The sequence below is a fragment of the Schistocerca gregaria genome, chromosome 8 (assembly GCF_023897955.1).
Source record: "Schistocerca gregaria isolate iqSchGreg1 chromosome 8, iqSchGreg1.2, whole genome shotgun sequence".
Classification (NCBI taxonomy): domain Eukaryota; kingdom Metazoa; phylum Arthropoda; class Insecta; order Orthoptera; family Acrididae; genus Schistocerca; species Schistocerca gregaria.
The window spans coordinates 438,165,518-438,187,178 of NC_064927.1; the positions used below are offsets into that span (position 1 = coordinate 438,165,518).

Here is a 21,661-nt window from a genome sequence, read left to right on the forward strand (position 1 = left end):
TTTCATCCACCGACTATCATTTCACAGACAAGAATATGTACATAAATTGGCTGATATAAAAAATAATACATTTGGGTGACAAACATAATGAGACATAATAATACAATATACCCTAGTAGCTTACGACGATCTGAATGCCAACTGGAGTTAGATTAACCATCTACTGATCAGTACTTGAACGCAGTGGAAGTCAAGGCAACTTCATGTTGTTGTCAGCTAAGTAAAATGTTCTGTTACATGCCACAATAAAAGGTAAATGAAAAATTAAAAAAGAACGACACAAAAAACTCTACAAAGTAAAAAGAAATGTGTATTGCCCCTTTAAGCTGAATATAAGTAGTAATATTCTCAGCGAGGCTTCTTCGCGTCGGATGACCGCTAAGTAAAGAAGAAGAAAAAAAAAAAAAAAAAGAAGTTAACTGCAAAATGGTTCAAATGACTTTGAACACTACGGGACTTAACATATGAGGTCATCAGTCCCCTAGAACCTAGAACTACTTAAACCTAACTATCCTAAGGACATCACATACATCCATGCCCGAGGCAGGATTCGAACCTGCGATCGTAGCAGTTGCGCGGTTCCGGACTGAAGCGCCTAGAAACACTCGGTCACCGCGGCCGGCAGTTAACAGCAGCTACCCTTTCTAGAACAGTATACTTTTATTACTACTGCGAACAAGTCTCTTCTGTATGGCGTCATCTCTTCCAGTTCCGTGCGTCCCGCATCCACTCCGCAAAGTATCTAGTGAAGCTATAGTTACTTATTACGTAAAATATGAAAACCAATCCGTCTTTTAATAGGCTAGCAATTATTAAATGACAGAGCTACGTATTGATTTTATATCATATTTTCACATAGTTGCGTACGAACTTAGTTCCATGCATTAATCTATGGTATGATGACAGCGCACTAACTGACACTCCATTAAAACGTGGTATGCGGAGCGCGGGGCTGTGACCTAATGCGACGACATGAACGGGCAGTCGCGTGTGGCGAGGGCAGGCGTCGTTAATGGTGGTGCCCATACTGCGAGTATTTCCGCAGGAAATTAATTAAAACGTCGACTCAGTAGTGTGATATTGCTGTTTTGATATTTATCTACATTGCCAACGTATCTGAGTTGTATTTAAATTTCATGTTTTATTATTTTTGGATATACCTGTATTCTGTTTTTATTTTATTTACTCAGCAGTCCCCCGACGCGACGACGCTTGGATCAAAATATTACTACTTACATTAAACTTAAACGGGAAATACATATTAACTTTTCTACTTCGTAGAGTTTTTTGTGTCCTTTTTAAGATTTTACTTTAACTTTTATTTCACGCTTTTTAAACTTCATATTTTAGTAGCAGGCACGGTACAATGCACACTCTATCATTACATTTACACAAATACTTTCCGGGGGAAAACACTAAATTACGACATTTGATCTTGCACACTTTACGGTTTTTTTTATTCACACACATTTTCACTGATTGTGTTTTAGTATATATTTAACTAGTCTAGGTAAGATAAGCAACAAGCAGTAGCGGTAATTATAAATCAAGTGGGCTGGCCTTGTGCTCTCTTGCAATAGGCTGCCTAAATTATTAGGGCAAAATCATTTGTTTTAGTACTGGAATGTAGAGCTGAAAAACAGCCAAAAGATAGCGTATGCTTATTTTTTACAGGTGACTCATAATGACCCTTGTCCTGCTTCGTAGCTGCTGAAACAGGCGACCTTAAAAACCAAAAATCATCTCTTGGTAAACCATAATAGATAAAGATAAGTCCTCCCAGACTTTTATAGAGATATTTTTGAACCCTATAATCTGATAATTCAGAGCTTGAAGTAGTGCTTATGGATCACTTAACGAATATCATTGTACGTAATTTAGCTGATGAAATTTAATTGGGTGATCTGACTTTCATGGAGCATGGCTCAGAACCATACTCATTCAACCAGCAATGAAACAGAAAAACTGAATATACATCGTCTGATCGTACAATTCTGTCTACAAGAGAAATTTGTTTGCTGTTAATGTAATTTGCACCCGTGGCATAATGTTAGTTATTGTCTTAACCAATATTTACACCATTACTACATGTGGTACACTTTAATATGATATTCAACTAAGGATTTCTTCTGTGAGATGCAGCAACATAAATGGCGGCGTATTGTTGAAAGCTGAGCCTCAGATGTAGCGAACCTTGTGATGACTGAGGCACAGGTGCCGACGTTTTGCTGTCCTCGAATATTGCTGAGCTGCAGTGAAGCCCAGTATACTGTTGTGTACCACTTCGTACACAACAGTAATGAGAGATGGACTACAGACTGATGCAGCAGCCGTCATCGCAGGAAAGCTGTACAATAAGAGAACTGTTTGGAGAACTAGCAAATAAGGGAGCAAAAGCATTACTTGACTGGCACCTTTCTCCAAGCATACAAAGACCCATTACAAATAGTGCAGCAAGGAACATAGTTCAGCTAATACAACAGCAACAAGTATAAGGTTCTCTAAACTGTAGTACGAATGATGGTGTCGAAACTGCGAGTAGCTGGCGTCTGCATACCGTCACGTGGCACGGTGTCTCCGAGTGCGACCAACACCGACTCAAAGGAAGGCCTCGGCGCTTGTTGCTGACGTCACGTCAGCTAGGCACGCCGAAAGCTAGGTGTGTTGCTGGCAGAAACGCCTGGGCGTGCTTATCACTATAAATCTCTTATTTTTGGACAAAATGTTTGGTATTGTTTAGGATTCTGCAGTTTCATTTAGATGAAAGATTTTCTTACTATCGTAAAGCTATAAATGAAGATGATAGTTCTGTATTACTGAATACTGTCAAAACAAACATAGATCAATATGAGAAGAGGCTTTGCCCCATTGCAAGCTTCGGAAATTTTACATTCAAGTGCTATATTTACTTGATCCATTTTGCTATCGAAACTTACCCCTGTTGTTGTTGTTGTGGTCTTCAGTCCTGAGACTAGTTTGATGCAGCTCTCCATGATACTCTATCCCGTGCAAGCCTCTTCATCTCCCAGTACCTACTGCAACTTACATCCTTCTGAATCTGCTTAGTGTAGTCATCTCTTGGTCTCCCTCTACGATTTTTACTCTCCACGCTGCCCTGTAATACTAAATTGGTAATCCCTTGATGCCTCAGAACATGTCCTACCAACCGATCCCTTCTTCTGGTCACGTTGTGCCACAAACCTCTCTTCGCTCCAATCCTACTCAATATTTCCCCATTAGTTATGTGATCTACCCATCTAATCTTCATCATTCTTCTGTAGCACCACATTTCGAAAGCTTCTATTCTCTTCTTGTCCAAACAATTTATCGTCCATGATTCACTTCCATACATGGCTACACTCCATACAAATACTTTCAGAAACGACTTCCTGACACTTAAATCTATAATCGAACAAATTTCTGTTCTTCAGAAACGCTTTCCTTGCCATTGCCAGTCTACGTTTCATATCCTCTCTACTTCAACCATCATCAGTTATTTTACTCCCCAAATAGCAAAACTCATTTACTACTTTAAGTGTGTCATTTCCTAATCTAATTCCCTCAGCATCACCCGACTTAATTCGACTACATTCCATGATCCTCGTTTTGCTTTTGTTGATGTTCATCTTATATCCTCCTTTCAAGACACTGTCGATTCCGTTCAAGTGCTCTTCCAAGTCCTTTGCTGTCTCTGACAGAATTACGATCATCGGCGAACCTCAAAGTTTTTATTTCTTCTCCATGGACTTTAATACCTACTCCGAATTTTTCTTTTGTTTCCTTCAGTGCTTGTTCAATATACAGATTGAATAACATCGGGGAGAGACTGCAACCCTGTCTCACTCCCTTTCCAACCACTGCTTCCCTTTCATGTCCCTCGACTCTTATAACTGCCATCTGGTTTCTGCACAAATTGTAAATAGCCTTTCACTCCCTGTATTTTAGCCCTGCTACCTTCAGAATTTGAAAGAGAGTATTCCAATTGTCAAAAGTCTACAAATGCTAGAAAAGTAGGTTTGCCCTTCCTTATTCTAGCTTCTAAGATAAGTCGTAGGGACAGTATTGCCTCACGTGTTCCAACATTTCTACGGAATCCAAACTGATCTTCCTCGAGGTTCTTCTACTAGTTTTTCCATTCGTCTGTAAAGAATTCGTGTTAGTATTTTGCAGCTGTCACTTATTAAACTGATAGTTCGGTAATTTTCACATCTGTCAACACCTGCTTTCTTTGGGATTGGAATTATTATATTCTTCTTGAAGTCTGAGGGTATTTCGCCTGTCTCGTACATCTTGCTCACGAGATGGTAGAGGTTTGTCAGGACTGGCTCTCCCAAGGCCGTCAGTAGTTCCAATGGAATGTTGTCTACTTCGGGGGCCTTGTTTCGACTCAGGTCTTTCAGTGCTCTGTCAAACTCTTCACGCATTATCGTATCTCCCATTTCATCTTCATCTACATCCTCTTCCATTTCCATAATATTGCCCTCAAGTACATCGCCCTTGTTAGACCCTCTATAAACTCCTTCCACCTTTCTGCTTTCCCTTCTTTGCTTAGAACTGGGTTTCCATCTGAGCTCTTGATGTTCATACAAGTGGTTCTCTTATCTCCAAAGGTCTCTTTAATTTTCCTGTAGGCAGTGTCTATCTTACTCTTAGATAAGCCTCTACATCCTTACATTTGTCCTCTAGCCATCCCTGCTTAGCCATTTTGCACTTCATGTTGATCTCATTTTTGAGACGTCTGTATTCCTTTTTGCCTGCTTCATTTACTGCATTTTTATATTTTCTCCTTTCATCAATTAAATTCAATATTTCTTCTGTTACCCAAGGATTTCTACTAGCCTTCATCTTTTTACGTACTTGATCCTCTGCTGCCTTCACTACTTCATCCCTCAAAGCTACCCATTCTTCTTCTACCGTATGTCTTTCCCCCATTCCTGTCAATCGCTCCCTTATGCTCTCCCTCAAACTCTGTACAACCTCTGGTTCTTTTAGTTTATCCAGGTCCCATCTCCTTAAATTTCCACCTTTTTGCAGTTTCTTTAGTTTTAATCTACAGGTCATAACCAATAGATTGTGGTCAGAGTCCACATCTGCCCCTGGAAATGTCTTACAATTTAAAACCTGGTTCCTAAATCTCTGTCTTACCATTATATAATGTATCTGAAACCTGTCTGTATCTCCAGGCTTCTTCCATGTATACAGCCTTTTACCCCCTTACAACTAACTCGTTTCTTTTATTTATTTATTTTCGTTTGACATCGTCACTGGAAATGTGAACTAATTTACATGAGTAAATGTCCAACTGTTGCCATTAGATTATAGTCGTTTTCAACGAAAGGAATTCTAAACAGGAAACAAAATAGCTTCATACATCGAAAATACTGCTAAGCTGAAACTTTTTTAAACATGCAAATTATAAAGGATAAATATTCCCCTCTTGCAACTGAAAGGAGAAATTTCATAAGATAAAAAAATTTTATTCGATAAAACAAGTATCTCTGTTTTGCCTCTTTTTCTGCCCTCCCCCTTAACGTGTACAATCGCAAGATATTTCATGAACATTCAGTGCTCCTCACACCATAGTCAACCAAGATATCTAAAGAAGAGCAGCAATATGTTCACAGTTTCTTGTAAAAGCAACCCAGTACAAACGTAACTCCCTCAGATTTACAAATGAGGTGAAGAAGCACGAATTCTGTTACTGCTGGACCATGACGTTGTTTCTGTATGTCAATCTTTAAAACAGGTGGAAATTTAAGTTCAGGGGTACACTATTTGTTAAGAAGTGTAATGATTTGCGCAATTAATTGATTGCAGAAATGTCTCAGAACAATGCGTGTTGGTCAACTACCGCCAATAGTTTCACATTTTTCTGTGTCAGAGAGGGAGACACCACCATTATGAGTATGCCTGCAACAGACCTGGCGTTGGCCGTGCCTAGCTGACGTGACGTCACGAACAAGCGCCGAGGCATTCCTTTGAGTCGGTGTTGGTGCGACTGGGCTGTCTGGCTGCTGCTGGCCGTCCTGTATCGCAGCGGCAGGGGCACTCGTGGTACAGAGCTTCTGAAAGCGTACACCACTGGGACTACGGGATCCCTCACAGTCGCTATTGGTGTCTGACGGAAACTTGCGTTGCCGTTACCACCTTTGAGACTCCCATGAAGTGGTATCGATAAGTGATACCACAGATACCAATTGGGGGGGGGGGGGGTGGCAAGAGAGGGATGATTTTACATTGTTGGATATGAGGCAGTACGGGCACACATCCCTGCACTTCTGTCAGAGTTCACATCAAACACAGTACTTCTCGAGTACTGCATCTGCATCGCAAACTTAGGCCATCACTCTTTGCTTTTGTATGGCCTCAGTCGTGAGGATTACAGGAACAACAGGGAGAAGATCGAATACGTTTAAGTTCTTATGCAATTTATGCAATTTTCAAATTATATTAATCAAAATTACCAAGATTTTGGGTGAAATAAGCTACAAATCTTTCGCGTGTGATGTTAAATCATGTTCCAAATCTTGAAATGTATTTCTTGAATGTTGTGTTCGCTCGAATAATTCAAAATATTCATCTCCACTAACTTCTGTTTCATAAATAGTTTTGAAGAATGCAAGCTGCACGCTCATTTAATACGGCATTGTTGACAGGAAGTTCGGTTTAGTCCATGAAATAGTCTCCAATTTTAAGCTTAAATCTCAAGGGCATTTTCTACAACTCTCCTCTCTTTGCATAACTATTATAAAATTCTTTCCTTGTGTCTTGTCTCGACTGCCAATTTCTCATTAGATTCTCTTCAAGTACAAAATCTTTATCTTCTATAAGAATATAAGGACATAAATCACGATGCCTTGGAAGGCACATTCATTTTGAAACTTCAAAATCTTCCCATGTTTGAAGTTGCAAAAACACCACTGTCACTGTTTTTTTCTGTAACCTCCAATGGCAATACATGAAAATTTGTAATCTGCTCCAGCGATTGCCAAAAGAATTATACAAAATTGTTTAAAGTGGGAATAGTGATTAGAGCCACTGTTATTTGGACATTTGACAGTTAGACGTTTACCGTCAATACTTCCAATGCTTTATTATCGGTTTCCGCAGTTTCTTACTTGCTCGAAATTTCATGGCGGTATGTTCCGTCTTTGAAACTAAATGAAAAAAGGAAAGGCAGTTTCTCTTTTACCATACATGTTCCGCTTCTTTTATTTATGAAACCTCTTCAGTGGCCTGTTTGTTTATATATAAATGGGGGCCGAATAAACGTAACTCCAGGATCACACACATAACCAGCAGAAATGGGAATCATAAGTAACACCAAATGATAATTTAACTCCACAATATCTTTCCCGTCAATACTTCCATTACATATTTTGAGTTTTCCGTCGTTTCTTAGTTGCTTCAAATTTCAAGGAGGTATGTTCCGTCTTTCAAACTAACTGCAATGCAATTGTTTTTTGCCGTACACGCTTCACTTCAGTACCATGTAATGCATGTTTGTTTATATACATAATACATTATGCAATAGTTACAAGTATGTTACTATGCTACCACTTCTTATGTTTATCTTTTGTTTTTCACGTTAGATACTTGTAGAGCAATAGTTGTTTCTAACAAGAGAAAAAGTGAGAAGATGTAACGTAGTAACATTCTTGTAACTATTGCATAATGCACTGAAGAGGTTTGATAAATAAAAGATGCGAAGCGTGTATGGAAGAAAACTTCATTTCAGTTAGTTTCAAAAACGGAACATACCTCCATGAAATTTGAAGCAACTAAGAAACGACGTAAATGCAAAAAAAAGAAAAAAAAATTGAAATATTGCCGGAAAACGTTTTGTGAATTATTGTTTGGAGTTAGTTATGATTTTCATTTCTGCTGGTCCTTGTGTGTGATCGTGGAGTTGTGTTTATTCGGTCCCCATACTACAGATGGTCAATACCCACGTTTGTGTGTTTACAGGTATGTATTGTTTCCAACTGTCGCCGTGTGTTTATCTTTAGTCTTTTGTCTGCTTTGTGTTTGTGGTTTGAGATTCGTTCATTTGTTTTATGTGTGTATGCGTATTTGTGTCTGTGTGTGTGTTTTGTTACCTGCGAATGTGTCGTGTTTTGTGTGAATGCATTTTCTTCTGTGTGTGTCTTTTCTTATGTTTGATTGTGTTATTCTGTATGTGAGTTTGTGTTTGTGTCTTTGTGTGTGTGTGTGTGTGTGTGTGTGTGTGTGTGTCTCAGAGAGAGAGAGAGAGAGAGAGGGGGGGGGGGGAGAACCACAGATCCCCATAAACAGTACAAACACTACAACACACACAGAAACGCAAAACAGAAAGACGCATGAGATGAGTAATAGAAAGAAATGATACATGTTAACACACAAACAAGACCAACACATAGATTAACAAATTTACTAAAGAAACAAGGATTTCACATTACATACAGAGTAAGAAACACACTTCAGTCATATTTAAAAAGAACAATAGTCAAACCAGATAAATACATGACAGGCAAGAATTGCACAACTAGGTACAAAGAAAATATGACAAGCTGGAAGAATGAAAATAACCATTCTACCTTTGCTGAACACCTGATAAAACATGGGCATTAACCATCGGAAATGAAACATGACACGAAAATTATTAGAGTGAACAATTACAGCAAAAGACTTCTGACATTAGAGGAAAACTTTCATGTACGAAGAGCCGTTGCAATGAATAAGAAAGTAATTAACGACCAAACCAATATAAGCAATAAGTGTCCATGTTATCCACCAAAACAATAACATACAGCAGTTTAGAACAAACCACAATCAGTAATTAATGTATCGTACCCCCCCCCCCCTTTTCTGTCTCTCTGTCTCTCTCTCTTTTCTTCGCTCTCTCCCTCTCTCTCTCTCTCTCTCTCTCTCACACACACACACACACACACACACACACACACACACACACACATGCACAACCACCCATACATTCACACACATTCATATTCTGTGTTATATTCATTCCGTGCTTTTCACATGCATCCCTCATCTTTCCTAGACAGGTTAATTCAAGCAGAAATTTTGAATGTTAGTGTTCAACATCTGTCAGATTTTCGACGTGGACTTTTTTAAGTGCTAGTTATTGTGATTCACGTTGTTTAACGTTAAGTTTCATAAGCTGAAAGAGAAAGAAAGCATAATCCGAAATGGCTGTGCAACGTAACATTACATTCTCGTTAAAAGAATAAGAAAGCGATCAATGCTTAGTGTGACAAGAACGCTGGTACGAGCACCTTTCTGCTAAATGATGTCGGCTGTGTCTCCTGCACAGATAACACAGCACTTGACACATTCAGCGTTGCTAGCGCGAACTTCATATCTGCCGTTTTACGTAGGTTACTGATAAGTTAGTAGCTGTAAATGGTTTACGACCTCAACATTTACTTCTCAAGAGCCACGTCCGCTGAGTTTATTTCAGTTTATTTTCTTCGAAGAGGGAGTCAATCTCATACGGTAAAAGAGTTCCTGTGCTACGGTGGCAAAATGTAAATGTGGAAAGTACTCTCTATCACATGATAGCGACGGCCCAAGTGAAATGAAATAACCAACTTCTGCGTGCAAGATCACACGACTTCTCGAAGCAGCCACCACCAAGGATATTCGACGTCAAGTAATTTAGAACTTCTCCAGTTCATTTCTGCTTCTACGCTGTGAAAAAGCATGTAGTCTTTATAGACCTGCAAAGAACTACATCCAACTGTGATAGTAGTTTGCTCAGTGAATTCAGTTGCTCGAAAACAGAGCGTTGGGATACATGAACTACCATTATGTCCTGCTCGTATACTGCATCTATGAACTTACAAGGAAACTTTCACGTAATCAAAATGGCTCTAAGCACTATGGGACTTAACATCTGAGGTCATCAGTCCCCGAGACCTAGAACTACTTAAACCTAACTAACCTAAGGACATCACACACATTCATGCAGGCTTCGAACCTGCGACCGTAACAGAGGCTTGGTTCCGGACTGAAGCGCCTATAACCGCTTGGCCACAGTGGCCGCCTCCTTGTAATCGCTGACGAAAATGACCTCTTGAATCATCTCCATATTCATTTTACATAATTTATCTAAAGCTGAGATATAGATTCATTTGATACTATTACTGCAAGAAGCAGTCACGCACATAAGAACGTGCTTATTTCTTGACCAAACTACTATCTTGTAGTATTGGACCTGAAGATTTTCTGTATGTCAGATAAAGGCTTTCTTCGCCGAGCCAATAGCGATTACGTTTTGGTTATACAGCATGTCTTTAGCAATGATCCGTAGCATGTTCAGTTGCCTCAAAACCTCAATTCCGTTTCTAACTAGAGAATCCGAAAATTCTTAGGCACTTACTTGGATTTTATCTAAGACTGAGAAAGAAATTGTTTTACGAGTATAGCATTGTGAACTTCCCTTCATTTCAGTCACAAGCACTTTTTTTGACGCAATCGTTACCGGTTTCAGTCTACATTTGACAACGTATGTAATGGACATTTGAGTCACCACAAACGTTCCGTTACCAGTCACATCTAATGACGGCCAATGTAGGGCTAAAACGGTTTTTACTGCGTCGTGAGATGTGATTTTGGCTGAAGTAAGGGGAACTTAACGTCAGTCACATTCTTAAACCACGAAATGTCGATTCTTTTGTAGTAAAATACCTAGAAGTAACCGTCCTGAGTGACCTAAAAAGAAATGACCGCACAAATGAAACTGTGGGAATTGCAGACGTCGTGCTGAGATTCACTGGAAGAATTGTATGGAAAAGTAATCCGATCAGGAAAGAAGTCGCTTATAAAACACGTGTTCCTCCGATTCATGAGTATTGTTCTTCAGTCTGGGACTCTTAACTAGTGGAATTAACAGAAGAGACAGAGAATGAGCAGCAAAGAGCGCCACTTTGGTCACGGGATCCTTTACAAAGCGCAAGAGCCTTACGGAAATGCTCGGGAACTCCTATGGCAGTAGTTACAGTTGTGTGTCACGCAGAAGGTTGTTGTTTAAAACTACGAGACTGTACGTCGGATGAAAAGTTTGGCAACAGCCATGAGGAAGGGGCCATAGGAATAATGACTGATATGAAAATTTATCTGCAGTCGTTCCTTAGAAGCGTCATTCGTTAATCGATGAGATACAGGGAAAACTCTCATGTTACCAGTGATAACCTCCGCCACACACTCTAAGATGGCTTACGGACTATAGACGTAAATGTGTAATTCTATAATTGGTTTGATGTAGTTTTCCGTTGCTGGCTCTTGGCAATTATCCTCTTGAGCGTAACTAATGCTTACCACCCCATCAACGAACTGCCTTACACAGAGCAATATGTGTGGCTGCGACGGCCATTCGTTTCTTCGACATCAACTTCAAGTACGGTTTTCAGTAACGACTCATGTTTCATTATGTTCCCATTGTTCAAATGGCTCTGAGCACTATGGGACTTTACTTCTGAGGTCATCAGTCCCCCAGATCCTAGAACTACTTAAACCTAACTAGCCTAAGGACATCACACACATCCATTGCCGAGGCACGATTCGAACCTGCGACCGCAGCGGTCGCACGGCTCCAGACTGTAGCGCCTAGAACCGCTCGGCCACTCCGGCCGGCTCCCATTATTTGGCTGGTGCATAAGTTCGTAGGGTTTCCCCATAAATTCACAACAGATACACGGAACACGGGTTTTAGTCATCAATAATATGTTCTCCTTCACTATTTACAACAGTTTGCCCTCGCTGGGGTGATTTTCCGATTCCGCGACTGTAGAAATCAAGTGGTTTTGTGAAGAAGAGGACGTCGAACCGTGGTTGGAGCTCATTTTCATCCAGAACGGAATTTAATTGGAAGTTGTTCGACAGAGAGTGGAAAAAGTGTTGGGGTTGTGTTGTTTGGGGAAGCAGACCAGAGAGCGAGGTCATCGGTCTCATCGGATTAGGGAAGGAAGTCGGCCGTGCCCTTTCAAATGAACCATCCCGGCATTTGCCTGGAGCGATTTAGGGAAATCACGGAAAACCTAAACCAGGACGGCCGGACGCGGGATTGAACCGTCGTCCTCCCGAATACGAGTCCAGTGCCTAACCACAGCGCCACCTCGCTCGGTAGAAAAAGTATAAATCTGAAGGCGAAATATTAGGTAAGTAAGTTTGATGCGAAATGGCTTTCCAACCCAGCTCCAGTGTAGTATTTTTTTGTAAATCTAGCAGATTGCGAGCGGGCGTTATAGCAGAGTAGCATCATTTCACGCTGTCTTCATGGTAGTTGTTCTGGGATTGCATCTACAAGACGCCACAGCGGTTGATAACAAACGTTAACAGCAATGGTTATATCCCGGGGAAGCAATTCGTAGTACACCATACCGTCGTTGTTCCACGAGATACAGAACATTATGTTGTTGTACGAGGAGTTGCTGCTTTGTTTGGGCTCAACCATTAATTTCTTTTCCTCATGTTAGCCCTAAAGGTACCATTTCTCGTCACCAGTAACGTTATAGGAAAGGAATGGTTCATGTACTTCACGAGCCAGTTGATGACGACCAAGCAGAGATACACATATGACCACCCACCGAGTATTGTGATTTTGGTTTAGGGGATACGATCCCCTTACACCCGATATTTGAACCTTCTTCACTTCATGTAAATGTCGCACCATTGTGGTATGATCACAGTTCATCACATCTGCCGGTTCTCGAATGCAATAACGTGGATCATTGTGAATTAATGCGTTTAAACGATCTCCATCAAACATTAGATATCTTCCTGAACATGGAGAGTCACTAATGTCAAAACGATCCTCCTTAAATCGAGAAAACCGTTTTCCTGCCGTGGTCTGTGTACTGGCATTATCCCCATTCACGGCGCATATATTTCTGGCTGTCACCCCTCTGCTGAACTCGTACAGAAGAATAAGTCGGCAATGTTCCAATTTCTCAACTAGCACTCCATTTCCTAGCGTCCACAGCTCCTCTCATTATCTCCAATGACAAAATGACAATATGTAAGCCAGCCGGAGTGGCCGTGCGGTTCTACGTCATACAGTCTGGAGCCGAGCGACCGCTACGGTCGCAGATTCGAATCCTGCCTCGGCCATGGATGTGTGTGATGTCCTTAGGTTAGTTAGGTTTAATTAGTTCTGAGTTCTAGGCGACTGATGACCTCAGAAGTTAAGACGCATAGTGCTCAGAGCCATTTGAGCCTTTTTTTGACAATATGTAAACTCAAATAGCAACAATGAATTATAAATGAAAAATGACATCGATAAATAAACCCATAGGAACCGGAATATCAACATGCAAAACAAATAAACCCATAGCAACCGGAATATCAACATGCAAAACAAAAACCCCACGAACTTATCCACCAACGTAAAAATGTTATTTGTTCTGCAGTACTATTAGACTAGGTCCTTGTCTCGTTGAAGACGCCTTCAGTCCCTATTCGATGACTCCATGTGGACTTAAAGTCTCCCTACCAAGGCGCTGTGAAGGTTTCGAATCGCTTCCTTTTCTCCTCCTAACTGTCCAAGTTTAGCTCCTTTCAGAGCTTTTCATTTAGTAATCGCGAAAGCGTTACGGAGATGATAGATAAACTCTGAAAAACAGACGCTCAGCAGCTCGGTACGGGCTTTTCTTTAAGTTTCGAGAACATATCTTCACCGAGGAGTGAAGCAGTATATTGCTCCCTCCTACGTATATCCCGCGAAGAGACCACGAGGATAAAATCAGAGAGATTAGAGCCCACACAGAGACATACCGACAACCTTTCTTTCCACGAACAATACTAGACTGGAATAGAAGGGAGAACCCTCAGGTGGCTTGCCGGGTATAGATGTAGATGTAGACGTAGAACCTTTTCATGATCTCACGCTTTACGTTTATGAAAGTTAGCAGCTGTTCTTTTCATTTTGCAGGAAGCTCTTTTGCAATGTGCAATCCTTGCTACATATTCCTTCACTTTCCCCTTCTACTAATGAAGCTGGAAAATTCTTCCACTAGGCAAACGAAGCGAAACTGTATTGTGTTAGCACACTTCCGCCCCAGACAACAGTGGCGGGTTTCATCATCTTGCAAGTCGTTCGATACAGTTCCCCACAGTCGTTTAAGGAACAAAGTAGGGGCATATGGACTATCAGACAAATTGTGTGATTGGATTGAAGAGTTCCTAGATAACAGAAGGGAGCATGTCATTCTAAATGGAGGGAAGTCTTCCGAAGTAAGAGTGATTTCAAGTCTGCCGCGGGGGAGTGTCATAGGACCGTTGCTATTCACAATATACATAAATGACCTTTTGGATGACATCGGAAGTTCACTGAGGCATTTTGTGCATGATGCTGTGGTGTATCGAGAGGCTGTAACAATGGAAAATTGTACTGAAATGCAGGAGGATCTGCAGCGAATTGACGCATGGTGCAGGGAATGGCAATTCAATCTCAATGTAGACAAGTGTAATGTGCTGCGAATACATAGAAAGATAGATCCCTAATCATTCAGCTACAAAATAGCAGGTCAGCAACTGGTAGCAGTTCATCCCATAAATTATCTGGGAGTAGGCATTAGGAGTGATTTAAAATGGAATGATCATACAAAGTTGATCGTCGATAAAGCAGATGCCAGACTGAGATTCATTGGAAGAACCCTAAAGAAATGCAATCCGAAAACAAAGGAAGTAGGTTACAGTACGCTTGTTCGCCCACTGCTTGAATACTACTCAACAGTGTGGGCTCCGTACCAGATAGGGTTGACAGAAGAAATAGAGAAGATCCAACGGAGAGCAGCGCACTTCGTTACAGGATCATTTAGTAATCGCGAAAGCTTTACGGAGATGATCGATAAACAGCAGTGGAAGACTCTGCAGGAGAGACGCTCAGTAGCTCGGTACGGGCTTTTGTTAAAGTTTCGAGAACATACCTTCACCGAAGAGTCAAGCAGTATATTGTTCCCTCCTACGTATATCTCGCGAAGAGACCATGAGGATAAAATGAGAGAGACTAGCCCACACAGGAGCATACCAACAATCCTTCTTTTCACGAACAATACGAGAAAGGAATAGAATAGAAGGGAGAACCTATAGACGTACTCAAGGTACCCTCCGCCACACACCGTCAGGTGGCTTGCGGAGTATGGATGTAGATGTAGATGTAGATGTAGATCTTCTTCTGTTGAGAACTGGAAGCATTCATTCCCACGCTGTTATATCGACAGAGGCTTTCATTACAAATACCGGTGGGTGATAGAGGTATACTAACGTTCTCAACAACTATCGAAAATCATTGTGAAAGTAAGTGTTCCATTTCAAAAAAGGAAACAATCTTGTTTAAACATCTCTTTACAAAAGTCATCCATATTAACAAGCACCGTCTTTGTCTCATAATTTTGTATCAGCCAAACAAAGAATAAAGACATACAGTGGAGGGTTTCTCCGAGAAGAAATAGCAGTTTATCGATGTGAGTACATTTATGCGAAAAGCGACCACACCACTCCCTCCGCCGTTGCAGCCATAAACGCAGCAGCAGAGGGGTGGGGAAGCCCGACCGGCCGATATATAGGGCGCCACCGCGGCGCCTGGGGCAGTCGACTGCCTCGTCACCAGCGCCGACGCAGCAACCACCATGAAGCTGGCGCTCGCTCTTTGCGGACTGATCCTCTTCGTCGTATTGGTCGAGGCAGACCCGGGTGAGTTCTGAGGTTGACGTGTTCCTTGCAAAAGCGCTGTCCAGCCGCTGGTCCAGGTTAGGACTACCATCTTAACGGCTCTTTCTTATACTTGAAGTACTTCGCTACCGCGACGTCACTTATATTAGACCATAAAGCGAAGCAGCCATTGTATGACACTTCTTCCTGCAGCATAAAACAGACGGTAAATGTTTCCTTAGCCACACTCCCCAGTCTTACCACGTCGGCGCCTCATATGTTGTCGTCACCATGACTTGTACATAATTGCGGGGCACTGTACAGTGCCTGGCGGAGCTTACTCTGTGCTGTTCCTGGTCATCCGCTATCCTGCAGCACTCTCAACTGATGCAAACACAAGATTGTCACTGTATGATTATTGCAACCAACAGAACTTGCTAACTGTAGTAAAGTCTCGGTATCCCTCCTGCCGCTATTTCACACAGTTCCCTCAGATACCAAATTAACTGTTCTTTATTGCCTAACAATGTGTCCTATCAATTTGTCCATTCCATCACTCGCGCAGTCACTTGCGGGTCATCACGGATCATTCGTTATGCCGATTTCAAGTGATCATGTGATTTTTTACAACTCTCCTTAATGTACCACTGTCCCTGCCCGTCAGTACCTCAGGTCATCCACGTCTACCTCTACACGGACACTCTGCAGATCATATTTAAGTGCTTGGCAGAGGGTTCATCGAACCACCTCCACAATTCGCTATTATCCCAATCTCGTATAGCGCGCAGAAAGCATGAACACCTATATCTTTCCGTACGAGCTCTGATTTCGCTTATTTTATCGTGGTGATCGTTCCTTCCTATGTAGGCCAGTGTCGACAAAAGATTTTCGCATTCGGAGGAGAAAGTTGTTGATTGGAATTTCGTGAGAATATTCCGTCGCAACGAAAACTTGTTTTAATGATGTCCAGCCCAAATCCTGTATCATTTCTGTTACACTCTCTCCCATATTTCGCGGCAATACAAAACGTGTTTCCGTTCTTTGAACTTTCCCGATGTACTGCGTCAGTCCTATCTGGTAAGGATCCCACACCGCCCAGCAGTATTCTAAAAGAGGACGGACAAGCGTAGTGTGAGCAGTCTCCTTAGTAGGTGTGTTACATTTTCTAAGTGTCCTGCTAATAAAACGTAATCTTTGGTTAGTCTTGCTCACAACATCTTCTACGTGTTCTTTCCAATTTAAGTTGTTCGTAATTGTAATTCCTAGGTATTTAGTTGAATTTGCGGCCTTTAGATTTGACCCATTTATCGTGCAACCGAAGTTTAACGAATTCCTTTTAGCACTCATGTTGATGACCTCACACGTTTCGTTACTCAGGATCAACTGCCAATTTTCGCACCATTCAGATATCTTTTCTAAATCGTTTGGCAATTTCTTTTGATCTTCTGATGACTTTATTAGTGGATAAACAATAGCGTCATCTGCAAGCAACCTAAGGCGGCTGCTCAGATTGTCTCTCAAAACGGTTATATAGGTAAGGAACAGCAAAGGGTCTATAACACTACCTTGGGGAGCGACAGGAATCACTTCTGTTTCATTCGACGACTTTCCGTCAATTACTACGAACTGTGACCTCTGACAGGAAATCACAAATCCAGTCACATAACTGAGACGATTTTCCGTAAGCATGCAATTTCACTACGAGCCGCTTGTGTGGTACAGGGTTAAAAGCCTTTTAGAAATCCCGAAATACGGAATCGATCTGAAATCCCTTGTCAATAGCACTCAACACTTCATGCAAATAAAGAGCTAGTTGTGTTTCACAAGAACGATGTTTCGTAAACTCATGCTGACTTTGTGTCAATAGACAGTTTTCTTTGAGGTATTCATAATGTTCGAACACAATATATGTTCCAGAATCCTGCTGCATATCGACTTTAATGATGTGGACCTGTAATTAAGTGGATTACTCCTACTACCTTTCTTGAATATTGGTGTTACAGGTGCAGCTTTCCAGTCTTTGGGTACGGATCCTTTGTCGAGCGAACGGCTGTATATGATTGTTAATTTTGGAGCTATTGCAACAACATACTCTGAAAGGAACCTAGCTGGTGTACAGTCTTAATTTTATTATGTGATTTAAGTTGCTTCACTACTAGGAAGATATTTACTTCTACGTTACTCATGTTTAGCAGCTGTTCTTGATTCGAATTCTGGAATATTTACTCCTTCTTCTTTTGTGAAGACATTCCGGAAGGCTGTGTTTAGTAACTCTGCTTTGGCAGCAATGTCTTCGATAGTATCTCCATTGCAATCGCTCAGAGAAACCATTGCTTGCTTCTTTCCGTTGACATACATCAAATACGACCAGAATCTCTTTGGATTTTCTGCCAGGTTTCGAGACAAAGTTTCGTTGTTGACACTGTTATCAGCATCTCGCATTGAAGTCTGCTCTAAATTTCGAGCTTCTGTAAAAGATCGCCCATCTTGGGAATTTTGTGTCTGTTTAAATTTGTCATGCTTGTTTCGTTGTTTCTACAGCAGTGTTGTAACCCGTTTTGTGTACCAATGAGGATCAGCTCCATCGTTTGTTAATTTAGTTTCTATAAATCTCTCAATTGCTGCTGATTCTATTTTTTTGCATTGAGCCACATCTGTTCTATACTTATTGATTTGGAAGGAGTGGAGATTGTTTCTCAGGAAGGCCTCAAGTGAATTTTTATCTGCTTGTCTGAATAGGTATACTCTTCTTTAATTTTCGGAGAGTTTGGGGGTTGCAATATTCAGTCTCGCTACGACAACCATGTGTTCACTAATCCCTGTATCCGTTTTGATGCTAATTCTTAACTCGGGATTATTTGTTGCTGAGAGGTCAAGTGTGTCTTCACAACCGTTAACTATTTGCGCATGCTCATGAACTAACTGCCTGAAATAATTTTCAGAGAGTGCGTTTAGCACAATTTCGGGTGATGTTTTATGCATACCTCCGGAATTAAACATGTATTTTCGCCATCATATCGAGGGTAAATTAAAGTCAACACAAACTATAATCGTATGAGTCAGGTACATGTTTGAATTCAAACTCAAGTTTTCTTTGAATCTTTCAGCAACGGTATCATCTGAATTGGGAAGATGGTAAAAGAATCTTATTATTATTTTATTCCGGTTGCCAGCAATGACCTCTGCCCATACAAACTCACAGGAACTTCAATTTTGTGACAAGATAAAATACTTCTAACAGCATCAAACACGCCACTTCAAGAACCGTTTCAGTGCCTATAACGATTTAGGCAATAGTGCTTTCCATTAGTGCTTGGAGCTCTGGTACTTTCCCAACCCATCTACGACAATTTACAACTGTTATACCGATGGCTCCGGTATCTACGTTCTTCCTGTGTTTGGGCTGCACCATTTGTGACTGAGGCCCTTCTCATGTTTTCCCGAGACCCTCTAACCTAAAAAACCGCCCACCTAAAAAACCGACTGGTCTTGGTTTAACTGTGGTTGATCCTTCATGATTACACTTCATAGTTGTCTCACCATCTTCATAATTTTAACCCTAATGATATGAGACACACTGCATGCTCAAACGTGGATTTTTGAATAAATGATGCCATTTTTAGAAGTGCTGTTATCAACATTATACAGGAATATAGTTCCAGGGATTTCTCCTCTGAGCCTGACTGGTACTTTTCTCACACCTGCTCATTTCATTTCTGTTCCTTTAATTTGCTTTCAACGTAGGTGATTTTCGTTTTAAAGAAGGATTGTCAAAGAACCTCTGACGCTGGTATGTTGTACAAGTTAGAGGTACACTTTATGATCGAATATTATAACATTTTTGGAGACAGAAACTCCCCTGTGTTGAAGTTAACTTGGTGTGGGGCGGCGGGTGGAATAATAGAATAAATGTTTTGTATTTATGCTGTGTGCCGTTCTTAACACTGGCTCTCTAATTAAAATATTGGCAACCAGAAAGTGATTAGCAAAACGTGAAACCTGTAATTAGAATTCCTAGTGCCCACTTCATCAGAGAAATACGTTTATAGCTACAGCTTATAGCTCTGAGGAATTAGGAGATTGTCTGGGGTTCATAATCAAAAACCATTCTCCCTAAAATGTTCACTATAATCTGAAAGTCACAGACCAAAAAGAATTCACACAATCCAACTACCAGAGCACTTCAGAGTCTAATGTGCTGATGCCACTGTAACTGTTCAATTAATGTTTAAGTGAATGCTCGCCATAATTTGATGATAATGTTCATCAAATGTATGTCCTGCAGTGGTACGTGAAAATACGACATACGCAAACTAAAGATAGATCATTAACATCATCCCAAAATTAGCACTTCACAAGAAAACGATTTCATGATTTGCGTATCCCGAGTAACTTATTACTGCATCCGAGGCTGTTTATATCAACAATACCGACGCGACGCGACTCCCGGCACAGGTGATTCGTTAATCAGCGTCTGGAGAGAACTGGGGCCTTCCTTTTCTTGCGCAGCGTTCTTACATATAAAGCCGCCGTGTGGACGGCTAAGGGAACGCCTGATCAAATCTGCTCTCCCGACTAGCCGCTGGGATAGTAATGCACCACTTTAAGTTATCGAATAAATCATTTCTTCCTTTGCTGATGGCTGATGAAGCTCTCAGTTTAAATGTGCAATCAGCACACAGCTAAGTAATCATAATAAAAGTCTGACCTGGCTAAGTCAAATATTTTGGGCGAGATAATTAATTTAATTACACTACAGGCAGTAGACGAGCTATGAACTTTCCCTTTGGAGATACGCTATCGCTATAGTTTTATAGTTATTCAGTTGAAACTTCTCACATCTTTATGATTATAGCGGATCTCACTTCTACTTAAATTTAAACATCCTAGCTTTATTTATTCGCCAATTTAGTCTAACTTGCTTCCTTAATTTTTAAGATAAAAACCAGAAAATCATGAATTTCAACTAAAATTTTAATTTGTGAGATCCAGAATACTGTTTCTACTAAATTATTATGCAAAAGGAATCTAAATATAAATTTTTAAGTTTCTATCTCTTTTCTGTTGCGCCAATGATTTTTATAGAAAAACATCCAAATTTCGAAAACGGTTAAAGTTATTGAACTGATATTCAACACATATTGATTTTGTATTACTCCTGACATGCTAGAAACGTTTCAGGTTATTTACTTCTTTTTCAAGTATTGCGCAATATTTATGACGTCAGAGCTAGTTACAGTGGACTAGGCTGGCACACAATGGAAAGACTGATGTGAATTTTATAAGGCATGAGTATGCTGCTTCCCTACATTGGGTTCCGAAAACAAAAATCGTGTGAAACCCAGTTCACTCCGTTCGTCTACGAGACACCGAAAGTAGTAGGTACAATAGTCCAGGTAGATGCCTTCCTCCTTGACTTCTGAAAGGCTCTCGAGGCAGTTCCACACTGCCGCCTATACGGAGGCGCTCAATGTCAGACCAAATGTGTTGCTGGGTTGAATACTTTGCAGCTAACAGAAAATTCTCATGAGCTAGAAGACTTCAGTGTAAGTGTAACGTCAGGTGTGCTTGACAGCATTGTTATAGGACCATTACTTTTCACTATATGTAGAAATGACTTACTACATAATATCGGAAGTTATATGAGACTTTTCGTGGCTTATGGTGTTGTATACAGAGAAGCTCTAAAAACCATTACAACATTTAACACGATTGTGGAACAATAATTTGAAGCTGTCACATCCATAAAATATTTGCGAGTATGCATACGTAGCGATTAGAAGTGGAACGACCACATAAAATTATTCGCAGGTTAGGCTTATTACAGACCTCCACAATGGAAGAGCTTACTAAATCCTTGTTCGACGAATGCCTGAATATTGTTCTCCAGTCTGGGATCCGTACAAGATAGAATTGATGGAGGAAATTGAGAAAATCCGAAGAACAGCAGCGCGTTTCGTTACAGGTTCATTCAGTAAGGGCGAAAACATCGCTGAGACGCTCAGTTAAC

At 40.8% G+C, this 21,661-nt stretch overlaps 1 protein-coding gene across 1 annotated transcript in view; it reads left to right on the plus strand.

The window, feature by feature from the left end:
- Nucleotides 1–15,608: 15,608 nt before the first annotated feature.
- LOC126285232 (serine protease inhibitor I/II-like) overlaps nucleotides 15,609–21,661 on the plus strand; it is a 109,647-nt gene continuing 103,594 nt past the window's right edge. The window contains exon 1 of the mRNA XM_049984530.1: nucleotides 15,609–15,693. Coding sequence (XP_049840487.1) covers nucleotides 15,630–15,693 — 64 coding nt within the window. The 5' untranslated portion in view covers nucleotides 15,609–15,629. The remainder of the gene's footprint in view (nucleotides 15,694–21,661) is intronic.